The following is a 13,929-nucleotide window of genomic DNA, read 5'->3' as shown; positions in this document are numbered from 1 at the left end:
ATGCCTCTCATTTCTATGCCTTAAAAGAATTTTATGACTATTTTATGGCTCTCTCTAAAGACATTTTGTGTCACTTTTATGGCTTTGTTTCCAAGCATCCAATGCTTCATATCCAAGATACCAAGACTTTGCTTGCCTATAAAAGGACACATATAGAGAGCTTCAAAATCATCTTCACAACACACAACATCTCTTTCATTTACACATATATTGTGAGTGCATTCTTGGTGAGAATTCTTGTTCCATTTGAGAGAGTATTTGTGAGAAAAATATTGTCATTTGTCCTCATCATTATAAGAGGATTTCTTGTACTCTTCTTTTTTACATAGTGGAATTTTGCTCTTGATCGCCCGTGGTTTTTTTCCTCTCACACTGAGGGGTTTTTCCACGTTAAATCTTGTGTGTTATTTTCTTTATCCTTTACTTGCTTCTCTTTTGTTCTCAATTGATTCAATCCTGTGCTTCCGCATTGTGCTCTAACCTTAACACACTCTATTCAGCAATATTGGATATCCCCATATAACTTCTTGAAGTATCCGATACGGATATGCTCGGATTTGCGAAGAATACGTATCCATAAAGTATCCAAAAATTAAAAAATAAAACAAAATAAATAAATATCAAGACACGTATCAGATTCGTTTTCAATAAAATATAGGATATATGGATTCGTTTTCAATAAAATATAGGATATATAGATTCGTTTTCAATAAAATAGGATAAGAAAGATTCGTTTTCAATAAAATATGATAAAATTGATTCGTTTTCAATAAAATAGGATAAGATATATTCGTTTTCAATAAAATAGGATAAGATAAATTCGTTTTGGAGGACAATGATTTTCAATTTCCATTATATTTTTTACTTTGGATATTTTGATTTACACTTATAATTTTATCATATTTTGTATGTTTCTTATTATTTTATATGTGTATTCCTAAACATATCTTATCCTACCTTTTAGAAAAAATGTGTGTCAACATACTGGATACATATCATATCCGATGCATGTATTTGTATCCGTGTTTCATAGATGAAAATAAATAAAATAGAAAAAAAGGGAAGAGAGTAGAAATTTACACCTTAATTCCTTATTTGCGATTTTGAGTGAATTATATGCATCAAAAGGTACATTTACCAGTTTTAGGGAGTAAAATTTTATCCTAGTGAACCCAGTGATGGGATAAACTTATAAGATAGAAGTAACCACATTGGATAAACTCAAAATTTTATTCTCATTTTTACCACAAAAAAAAGATAAAGTCAAACTTCAAAATACAAACTGGTACATAAAATAAAAAATACAAGGATAACAAATGATAATATAAAGGACAATGAGTCAAACTTATACATCATACTTAAACAAATTCTTTATTCCGTGGCACATGGTTCTTCTCATGATTTTATTACCTTATAAATAAATAATTGAATTACTTCAAGTTCTTGTTGACAACTGGACGTGTTTTACACATAGCCTTCAATGGAAGTAACTTTGTCAAGTTGAACCATGTTTGTTCTTCCATATCGATCTCTTCAACACTTACTCTTTTCCAATCAAAGCATTGAATCAATAACCCCAAAGTGAAGCTAACACCATGCATGGCCATGAATTCTCCTGGACAAGCCCTTCTTCCTAACCCAAAAGCAATTAACTTTTTCTCTTCTCCTTCTTTCTCAAATCTTTCAGGTTTAAAACTTGTTGCATCACTCCAAAACTTAGGATCTCTTTGCATGCCCCACCCATTCACAATCACTAAAGTATCACTTGGAATATTGAATCCTTCTACAGTGATGTCTTCTGAAGACACATGTGGTATTAGCAATGGAGCTGGAGGGTACAACCTAAGTGTCTCCTGGACAATATATTTAAGGTAAGGAAGTTTTGGAAGGTCTGACTCGGTTAATAAGCGATCTTGTCCTATGTGAGTGTCCAATTCATCTTTTGCCTTCTTCAACACCTCTGGGTTGTTCAATAAGTTACAAAAAGCCCACTCTAAAGTAGCACCTGATGAATCTGTTCCAGCAAAGAGCATAGCCTACAAAGCAAATCAATCAAATATAATTAGAGCAACAACTAAAGCAATACTCCACTAATTAAGTCACCACCTTTAATTTTGTGATAAACCATGTAAATCAATAAAGTTAAAAGAGAAATAACATTTAATCTTACTATACTGGCTAGCAGAATATAAGAGTTTATATAATAACATTCTCAAAGGACAAAGTAATATTATTACCAGTGTAAGGCCTTTGATGACTTGATCTGTATAATAATCTGGTTGTGTTTCTTGTAGAGTTAGGAGATGGTCTATCATACTATCTTCACGTTGCTTCTTGCTACGTTGTTCCTTAATAAGTGCACTAACAAAGACATCAAATCTTTTGTGAGTAGTAGTAAGCTTCTTGTTCAAACCTTCAAAATCAAACCACTTGAGAAATGGCAAGTAATCTGCTTTGTTAGAAACACCAGCTAATTTCAATAACTCTGTCACTGTCTCTCTAAATTCTTTTGCTTCATCCACATCCTTCAACTCAGAATCTTCACCATAGTATCTCTTCCCTGCAATCATTCTCATCATGTTGTTGTAAGTCATGTCACGAAAAGTAGAAGTTAACTCCACTTGTGCAAACTTTGAGCTTGAGTCCTTTGCCAACTTTTGCACCAGCCTGTGTGTTTCATCCTTTCGAATTCCAGAGAAAGATAGAATACGTTGTGATGAAAGAACATCGGTGGCAACGATACGACGAAGATTACGCCAATGTTCACCATAAGAGCAAGACCCAACAGTGGTATAGTTATAGAAAATGTGTTTCCCAGAGAGATTTTTTGGACGGTTTGCTAAGATTACATCATGTTTAGTAAAACATTCTTGAAACGCAGTTGGTGATGAAATAACTACAGCAAGACGAGATCCAAACCAAAGAGAAAAAACATCACCATGTTTTTTGGACATGGTTTGAAAGAAACGGTGGAGTGGTTTTTCAAGGAGGTTGAGGTTGCCGATTATAGGAAGTGGTGGTGGACCTGGGGGAAGGTTTTTGAATCTTTTGGTTTTGAACAAAAGCTTCAAAGTAATGAGAACAATAAAGAAAAGGAAAGAGTAAAGGAACAAGGTAGAAGTTGCCATGGTAAAGTAGGTAGAGATTATGAAGAAATTAGTTCTTAGAAAATTGTTATGCATGCATTTGAGTTATGGAAATTATGTGCATAAGCTACATGTTTATATAGTGAGTGGGGGCAGCCTTAGGGTTTGTTTTCTTAATCACGCGCGCGTCACCTACGACTCCAAAATCTAATACTTGAGTCATGTTGTCTCATAAGTCAAGAGTCAAAATTTCAACATAAATCCTAGGAATGAATCCTCTAAAGAAATTTGTAATACTTCAAATTATTTAATTAAAAAATCATTATAAATCTTCATACTTAAATAATTATTTGTTCTATATATATATATATATTTTTAATTATTAGACTTTGTGATATGGGATAAGGATCTTATATCCCATAATTTTCTTGTTTCATGTATCTTCAACAAAAGTTTACAAAATAATATTATTTTTATGATTCTCTTTTATTACCTTAGTGTCCTGCCATGCAAACAAAAAATATTTATTATAAGTTAACTGGTTTTACCTCATTCTCCTAAATTAAATCTTCTTTTTAATAAGGAGAATACTTACCGGTAGTAAATAGGGAAAAAATGCTAGATAAGAAGGGAAAAAAATCCTATTTTATATAATATATCTTATAAATGATTATTAAAATTATACATGAGGAGCACGGGAGTAATATACCTAATATTATCATGTGTACGGAAAACTTTTCCTGAGATATGTTTTCCTCAAATCGATGATCTTTCTGTGTAGAAAGGGTCTAGTCCTCCATTTTGAACGAGGGACACTCTTGATGTAAAAATGATATATTGAGTTTTAAGAAACATAATCTTATTTTATTTCCAATTTATTAATAACAACTCTATAAAACCATTATTTTTTATTACTTATCTATTTAAAATAAATATATTAATAATTATGTAATAGTTGAACATAAATAAAATATAAATATATTTAACTAATTTATCATATATTAAATTACACCGTATAACACAAAATAAAAGATTTTATAATAAAAATTAAACTGTAAAAAACTAAAGTGAAATAGATAATCAATTATTACATACGAAAGTATATAATTAATGTATCTTTCTTTTGATAGTTGGAATGAAAGAAAAAAGATTCTTGAAATTGGAAAATCTTTTGACTAAATAAGTAAAATAATATTTAAGTTTTCAATTGGAATGTATTAAAGTTGATGGAGTTAAACAACCACTTTGTGTACTCAGGGTTATACGAAATTACCAAAAACAACTACATGTAATATTTTACTTTGCGGCATTTGTTAATTATAATTAAGGTTTTTATGTACCTAAGCACATGCTAAAGATTAAATTAAAAGTATGTTCTCATGAGAAAATTAAGCAGTATTTCATTTTTCAAAAATAGTAAATACATTATTTTCCAACAAAAGTTTGTCTGTAATATAATAGGATGAATCCTTAAAACACTAGAAAGACTTTTACAACTATTAGTAATAGGTGTACTAAGAAGTTGGTCCAATAATTTCATGTGTCAATAGATTTTAGATATTTTACAAAATTAAATATTAAATTGATCTCTGTAAATGATATTTGTTGAGAGAAATAATCACACACTTAAAAGAAATTAGTTCTTTATGTATGTGATAAGTAATATCATTGATAATACTAAAAAAAATATTTAGTTTTCTAAAGTCAATGAAAATATTGAATGTAATTACAATTATATCTCTAGTGGTTAGTGCCTATTACCCCAAATGTTTATATATTTTGAAATATTAAAGACTGGGTCTTTGTTTTCCAAACTTTGTTTATTTTGAAATTATAGATTAATACCTAATTTATATATATATATATATATATATATATATTCCTTACATATTTTTTTTTGTAAATAACAAACAAAAAAATGTATAATAATCTTATCAATAAAAAACATAGGTGAAGTCAGTACTGGTGATCACCTAAGTGGAGAGCACTCATCTTGGGGTGGGCTTACTACTTAGATGCTTTCAGCAGTTATCCGCTCCGCACTTGGCTACCCAGCGTTTACCGTAGGCACGATAACTGGTACACCAGGGGTGCGTCCTTCTCGGTCCTCTCAATGTTCTAACGCCCACACCAGATATGGATCGAACTGTCTTACGACGTTCTGAACCCAGCTCACGTACCACTTTAATGGGCGAACAGCCCAACCCTTGGAACATACTACAGCCCCAGGTGGCGAAGAGCCGACATCGAGGTGCCAAACCTTTCCGTCGATGTGAGCTCATGGCGATGTTGACAATTATAATGATGCCAACAGTAGGAATAAAGAGATAATAGGTAAGAGGAGAAATATGAGTGCAAATATATTGTTTCACATTTAGGCTTTGTTCGGGAGTGGGGTTTTGGAGGGAAGGAAAGTAATGCCTTTGGAAAGTTTTCCCTTTGTTTGGGAGTTAGATCAAGGAAACCCTCCAAAACCTTCACATGTCTATTTTTAAAGTTCCCTCAATTTAGGGTGTTTTAAATATAAAATGTCAAAATAGTTAAATATATTTAGTAGTAATATATAATTATATATTATTGTCTATTTCTCATTGTTAATTACATTTTTAAGTGAAAATAAAAAATATTCTTACATTATCATTAGTTTATCCCCTTCATCTAAATTTCATACTCCAAAGGGAGATGATTTCTTTCCTTTTCCATTCCTTCCCTTCATAACCCTTTGATCAATCTCCTTCTGTTTCCTTCCTAACTTCCAAACAAAGCCTTAATGTCACTCTATATGTCATGACCTTGTGATTGGTTATAAAATTACTTAAAAATTAAATTTTAACTTAAATATATTTTTAACCAATCACAAGATCATGATACATGAAGTGACACTTAGTGTGGGACAACAGATGTCACCCGAGAAATATAAATGGATGCTCTTTCTATTTCTTATTTAAAATATCTCTATCTTTTGTTATTTTGATTAAAAAACTATTTATTTTTAGTGAATTTTTTTAGTAGAAATGTTTGACCGAACATCTCTTTTTAAATACTAAAATAAAACCTAAAATAAGACGGATGAAATGTAAGCATATTATTAGCACACCAAAGTTGTCCTTAAAATAAGTCCTCCAATTTCTTAAGATTTTCACTCTTTTTATTTAAGGTATGAAAGGTGGGAGGAGCATTACTCCTATAATATTTTGAAGTGGCACAATGACGAATCATGTTTTAATCATTGTCAAGAGATTGGGTAGCTGAGTATATAAATCTTTCTCAGGAGATTGGGTAGCTGAGTAAATGATTAATTGTCCATAATTGAATTTGAACGTGTCAACTTGGCCGAAATAATATATCTTTATATTAAATCATCTTTTAAATTTTCTTACCCATAAAAAAATTACATATTTCAACGAGTTATAACTTATTTATTAATGATTAATTAATAAATGTTATATATAATTTATTCGTGAGAAATATTATTTAAAAGATGATTCAATAAGATAAAATAACATTACTTGAAATAATATTGTAGGCTTTTTACATTAATGGTAGTGTTAATAATTAATAAGTACCCAACAGTAAGGTGTAAATGAGACAAGTTGCCCTGTCAAAAAGGATGTTTCCAAAATAATTTATTTAAATTAATCAAATCTAAATTTTTAACTTCATTTGTTTTAATAATCTAAAGTTTGATTCCGGGTTAATAATTCATTTACAAATTGATTATTGTTTCATTTACCAAATTTCTTTCTACAATATATTAAGATTATATCATCAGTATTAATTAAGAGTTTAGAAAATTATGGAAGTGGTAATGAGCTAATAATTAGATAAATATATACTATATTAGTGGATCAGTTTCTGGGGATAGAACTGTGATATCTTCTAAATACTATTATAAGCTTCTATGATAAAACTGTCACCCTTATTCATTAATTTCATTGTTTACGTTATATAATATTTTTAAAATTAATATATATATACTAGCAATGTAAGATAATTTTATAGGGTTAGTTCATCATCCACCCATTATTTATGTTTTAATCTTAATACATAAAAGTAATATAAATCAATTATTAATATGAAGTAATTGTGTAAAAGAATTCACACCCTATGCATGAATATGAAATTCATTCTAAAAATGTTGCAAGTGATTTTGAAGCTTTTGTCTTAGGCAATAGCAGCCAGACAATATGGAGGGCCGGTCCTAAGAGAGTGCAACAAGTACTCAACCCATGATAGAGATCATATATTTTTATTCTCCTCTCACTTTCCTCCTGATTTAATGAAAATGTGATATTGAAATAAAAAGTTATAAATAAAAAATAATATTTTTTATATTATTTAGAATAAGATAATTGGTTTGGATTTCTCATTTAAGGTTATCCATTCCAATTAGGAGAGTGGTACAACATGCTATTAAAAATATTTAAGAACACCCAATATTTTAGTCTCACACGTATAACAAGAGGCAATTATTATATTGCTTTACACTGTGTTGGTTTAGATAACAAAGTGAAAGGAAAGAAAAATTGAGGAATAAAAACTTGAGAGAAGAAAATGGGTAAAAAATGTGTTGATTTTTTAGTTGTTTAGTATGATAGAAAATGAAAAGAAAATGAAAAGAAAATAATATAATTATTATTAGTAATGATATTTTCTTTGTATTATTAGAGAAATAATATTTCAAAGTATGTAAAAAACTCTTTTCCTTTCTCTTTCATTCCTCCCACTTTCTCTTTTATAGAATTATAGAAGGGGGCTCTTGATAAATTTGTTAAGAAAATAGGTTGTTCTAATAATTATGAGAAATTGAGTGTAGATATCGAACAATCCGATGAAAATTTAAATGATGAAAATCAATGAGCATGATAATGCACCAAATGCATCTAATATTAAGAATTCAAGGAATGATGAACAACGATTCCTTTTTAATTTTATTGATATGTATGATCCTATAAATTGGAATAGTTGAAAACGACATCATACAAATATTATAGGACTATCATATAAAATCTCTTTGTTCAAATTTTAGTATTTTACATAATTAAAATTTTCCATAAATTAATGGGCCCCGTTTTTTATTTCACACCGAGATTATAAAATATTAGCACCAACCCTCAGAAAAGGGAATTAAAATATGAGTGAAACCAGCGATTGCTTGGTCTGCTGATTGAGGCTTTCAAATTTGGAGGCTGTAGGATAGTGCTGTGAGGTCATATATTGGTTTAATATTACATAGTCTTCAATGATGACTTCACAGGTTGAATTATATGATTTTGGCCCTAAGTTGATGAGTCCTAACCTTGAACATTGTGACACTGATAATTCTAGTTTCTAGACTCTTTTTTTTTTATGAATATTATAATATTTATTAATAAAATTTAGAAATGCGTATAAAAACTCTAGTAGAAGGCATAATGATCCTTTGTCCATATATTTCTATCCAATAAAATAATATAAAATATTAATTTATGTTTTTATATTTTTTCTAATTAAATAATACATTTTAATTAGTCTGAACCAGAGAAGATTTATTACAAATAAAAGATCATGGTTTGAATTTTCTGAATTTTTTTGGTTTAATAGTTTGACGCAATTGTTTTATAAAGAATATCTTGAATGAAATAAATAGTTTAATATATATATATATATATATATAGAAAAATTAATATTAATTTATTATTAGCTATGGAAGAACTTAGGACACCATCGTCTTAATTTTGTTATCTAATAGATTAGTTACGAAATAGTTAGGATATTTAAAAATTGGGTGTGGATTAGCTATGGCCTGGTCTTGGCCACTTAGTCAGAAAAAATAAAAAAATTTGGACAAAATTTCAGTATGAATCAGCTATAGATTCACAACTTTTATTAAAAATTAGCTACAGATTAACTAGAAATTTTCCTACAGGAAATTAACTATGAAGTATTAATTGTAGATCATGCATGCTATAAGAACACACACTTAGCTGAGGATTGACTATAGAGAATTCCATAGCTAATAGTAGAATATCTTCTGATGGAAAATGACTAGGGTTAAAAAATTAATGTTAGAAATGTTTTCTTATAGAAAAATGATTAAATGAAACACATATCATGATTTTATTGGTTAGAAAAAATAATTTATCTTATAATATGAGATGATATTTTATTCTCTTACCTATAATTAAATAATTAATAAAGTAGTGCTAGTCAACATTGTAAGGCATTGCAAACACCTCATTTTCATAGCACACATCTGGCAAATTTATGGAATAAGTGTACTTTGACTTTGTAATTATTATAGTAGTGTAACTTTTTTGTTTATTACAAAAGTAGTGTAAAAGTGTAGAAATCGTCAACTGCCTAGAAGTTTTTCCATTTTTTTGTCCCACACTCACCTAAATCGTCAACCTCATAGGAGGTTTATTTTTTTATTCATTTTGTACAGAAATCGTCTACCTGGTAGGCGTTTTCGGTTTTTTTTTTTAATTTCCAAGAGCAAAATCGTTGGTGATGTAGGAGTTTTATTTTTCTAATCAGAAACAACATAAATCATTTACTGGGCATGCGTTTTTGGTTTTGTTTTTTTATTTCCAATAGGGAAATCGTTGATGGTGTAGGAGTTTTGGGTTTAATATTTTGTAATGGCAAAATCGTTGGTGATATTGGAGTTTTTTGTATTTTTTTTAATTTCTATGGCAAAATCGTTGGTGTTGTTGGAGTTTTTTGTATCTATTTAAACCGCATCATGTTCTCACCTAAAATCACATATTCTAAAACTTATTCTTGAAGTGCACTCTTTCTCTCTGTTGTTGAACTTGTAATTGAAAAACAGTGTTATATTTTTTATTTTGAGCTATTCACTTCTTCCTTGTAGGTTAGTATTATCACTTTGAACTATTATATTTTATGTTATTGTTTTTCACTTTGTTATATTTAGTTGTTAATTTTTTATAATATTCTTATTTTGTTAAATGTAGATGGCTATTTTAAGAGATATTGTTAGCAACTTTAGTGATGAAGAAGACATTGAAATATTTAGTGACGAGGAGGATGTCGAATTGGATGTTGGTTCGTCTTATAGGATGACATATAATACTCCATCATCATTTTTTCGTAACACAAATTCGGAAGCTGGTCGTGATTTTGGTCATACAACTTGTTTAATGAACAATTCTAACAATGAACTGTTTGTTGGGATACAATTTGAATCAAAAGAAGCCACAATAAATGCTATTAGAGAATTTCATATTCAAAATTCATTTGATTATGTTGTTGATGAGTCTAGACCAAATATATATGTTGGGAAATGTACACATTTTGGTGCCGAATGTGAGTGGCGAATTTGCGCTTCTTTTAATGTTAAGCGCGACATTTGGGAGATTAAAAAAATTAATGGAACACACAGTTGTGTACCTATGTTGGTTTCTCAAGATCACAAAAAATTAAATTCATCATTCATTGTAAACCTTATTGTTAATTTAGTATCTGCAGATCCAAGTATATTAGTTAAGGCATTGGTAAAGGAGGTTGTTAGTCGATTTGGTTATACAATGACATATAGAAAGGTGTGGAGGAAAAATAAATGGCATTGGCCAAAATTTATGGTGATTGGGAAGGATCATACAATGAGTTACCACGTTGGATGAATGTTCTACAATATTTTTCTCCCGACATGATTGTGAAATATCAAGCACATGAGCATATTTCACATGGCATGGAAGACCTTACTCGATTTATTTTGGATAGAGTATTTTGGGCTTTCAAATCATGCATTGATGGGTTTGCATATTGCAAACCAATTATACAAGTGGATGGAACATTTTTAACTGGGAAATATACTGGAACGTTGCTTATAGCGAGTTCACAAGATGGAAACAGACGGATATTTCCAGTTGCTTTTGCCATTGTTGAAGGAGAGACGAATAAGCTTGGGAGTGGTTCTTTTACAATCTTAAGACTTATGTTACCCCTCAACCAAACCTGTGTATCATATCAGATAAAGGGACAAGTTTATTAGCTGCACTCCGAAGCGAGGTGATAGGATGGTCTAGTGAACAATCAGTTTTTTGTATTCGTCATCTTGCTAGTAATTTCAATAAAGAATTCCGAGATTCTGATCTTAAAGACAAAGTCGTACAAATGGGTATGTCTTAATTTTATTTGAAATTTGTAAATTTTTTGTATGTTGTGGATTGATATAATTTTATATTTAATTTGTAGGTTATGAGTTGATGCAACCATGATTTGAGCATATGCTGAATTTGTTGCGACAAAAACATCCGAGGGCTGGTGCATGGTTGGACCAGATTCCAAAAGAAAAGTGGAGTCAAGCATACGACGAAGGTAGACATTTTGGCCACATGACCACGAATCTTGCAGAATGCATTAATGGTATTCTGAAAAGATCTAGAGCTCTTCCTATCACAGTCCTAGTGAGAGCAACATACTACAGGCTGAATGAATGGTTCACTCAATATCAGAATGAAGCTTCTAACATGATTAGGATAGGACATATATATTGCGAAGAGTTGACAAAAGTGATTAAAGAAAATTAGCGACAATCTACTTGTCATCTAGTTCGTACTTTTTCATGGGAGACAGGAGTCTCTGAGGTTGAAGTTGTATCTAGATTTGGTGTTCGCCAAGTGAGGCTTTACACTGTTAAACTAGCCAACAGTTAGTGTGATTGTGGGGAATTTCAATCATTAAGATTGCTATGTTCTCATGTAATTGCAACATGCGTTTCATTGGCTTTAGATTGTGGCCAATTTATCTCACCAATTTACCGACTGGATAATCTTCTTAACATATATTGATGTGAGTTTCAACCGATTGGCAATGAAGAATATTGGCCCCCTTATTCAGGTCCATTATTCATTCCCAATCCTCTTATACGAAGGAAAAAAAGTGGAAGACCGAAGACTACACGCATTCATAATGAGATGGATGAAGTTCATGTTCAACAAATTAAAAAATGTGGATGGTGTAGAAGTGAGGGACATAATAAGAAGACATGTCCATTACAGTCTAGAGAACTTGGTGAAAGTTCTACACAATCTTTCACTAATGAGTAGTTTAATTTGTACTCTTTATTTTTATTATGCGATTATATTAATATTAATGTGTGAATTACTTTATTCTTAATGTGTGAATTACTTTACAAAGTATATATACTATAACACATATAATTGTATAACTACCTTTCTTCACAATTCAGATTTCACAATTCACACTTTGTTATGGAGTATCTTAACTCAGGACCAATTGACACTTCCCTACTTACAATGCAAAATAATCATATCTCAAACAATATCTGGAATGACATTGAATGTGCTTTTCGACCTAGATCTTGTTTCTGACAATCACTACCTTATGAACCAGTGTTGCAAGTTATCCGCAACACGACTTTTGGTAACTTGTTGATACTTGGAGCAGTAGAAATCAACAATCATCTATTATTAGCATGGATCGAGAGATGGAGACCAGAAACACATACGTACCACTTTCCATGTGGAGAGGCCACCGTCACTCTTGAGGATGTCGCTTACCAACTTGATATTCTGATAGAAGGAGAAGTTGTTACCGGAGTGACAAGTACAGATTGGGAAGCACTTTGCATGCGGTTGTTGAGTTCTGTTCTAGTAGGTAACGAATTAATGAGGCAGAGGGTGAAACTCACTTGGTTTGATAGGACATTTCGTGATATCCTTGAGAATGCTAACGAAGTTGTTATTGAACAACACGCTAGAGCATTTATTCTGAGAATGATCGGAGGATTTCTCATGCCAGATGCATCAGGTAACCGAGTCCACCTTATGTATCTTCCTTTGCTTAATGATTTAATGGAGACATTCCAATACAGTCGGAGCTCGACTGCATTGGCTTGTCTTTATCGAGGACTATGTCGTGCAGCAATAATTAGTGATCAAAAAGAGATTGGAGGATGTCTATTACTCCTTCAATCATGGGCATATGATTGCATTGAAAATCTTGCACCAAGACTGCGTGATCCAACACCTTATTTTCTATTGGTCAAAAGGTATATATTAATTTTATCATTATATTTAAATTAATAAAATTGATTCAATTTTTTTACTAAATAACAATGATTAATAATAGGTGGTCACAAATTTAATCACCACCAACATCCCTAGACATGCTGTTAATATCATACGTGCAATGTTTGATCTTATGCGCGTTGATCATGTATATTTATATTTGTATATTTGATTGTACGAATAATAAGAAAAACATTCATTCTATTTGCTTAATATTTGATTGAAATATGCTTTAAAAATAAAATTGCCTATCGAAATGCTAACAAGTGGTATCATCTAACAAATGGCTTACATATATGTTTAATCATTCCATGTTTTAAATGTTCACATAATGGACATGTCTTTCTTAAATGCTTTAATTATGTCGAATAGCTTATCTGCTTTAGTGAGTGGTTCTTGATCATATGAGATTTGATGTTGCTAACATTGCTTAATATTTGATTAAATTTTGTATGTCATTCTCATTTCCTATTAACTATTTTTTTTTTGTCAAATCAAGCGCATTTGTTCAATTTACCGAAAAATAAAACAGGTTAATTTGTTAAAACCCAAATTAATTCATTATCTTTGTTTTATGATTAACTAAATATCTCTTCCTAGCTTCTTTTGACCTGAGTTATCTTTTTTATAATGTCAAAAGGGGGAGAAAAGTTGTTTTGTTGTTTCTTGATTGTGCAGGTTGATCATAATAACAGCTTCCGATATATTTGTGCATCATATCAACCATGCCAACACAATCTTCAAGCTTATTCATCAAGCAATTGTGCCTTGAATGTCATGGTTTTGATGAGGACAACTTGTGC

General features: G+C 30.6%; 1 protein-coding gene across 1 annotated transcript; it reads right to left on the bottom strand.

The window, feature by feature from the left end:
- LOC109345024 (isoflavone 2'-hydroxylase-like) lies at positions 1,273–3,193 on the bottom strand. Its single transcript, XM_019583775.1, has 2 exons — positions 2,238–3,193; positions 1,273–2,036 (listed from the first exon to the last, which is right to left on the bottom strand). The coding sequence occupies exons 1-2, from the start codon at positions 3,180–3,182 to the stop codon at positions 1,431–1,433; spliced, it is 1,551 nt and encodes a 516-aa protein (XP_019439320.1). The 5' UTR covers positions 3,183–3,193; the 3' UTR covers positions 1,273–1,430.

The sequence above is a fragment of the Lupinus angustifolius genome, chromosome LG04 (assembly GCF_001865875.1).
Source record: "Lupinus angustifolius cultivar Tanjil chromosome LG04, LupAngTanjil_v1.0, whole genome shotgun sequence".
In the NCBI taxonomy this organism is placed as follows: domain Eukaryota; kingdom Viridiplantae; phylum Streptophyta; class Magnoliopsida; order Fabales; family Fabaceae; genus Lupinus; species Lupinus angustifolius.
The sequence above is the reverse complement of the archived record's forward strand: the minus strand, read 5'-3'. Positions and strand labels throughout refer to the sequence as shown.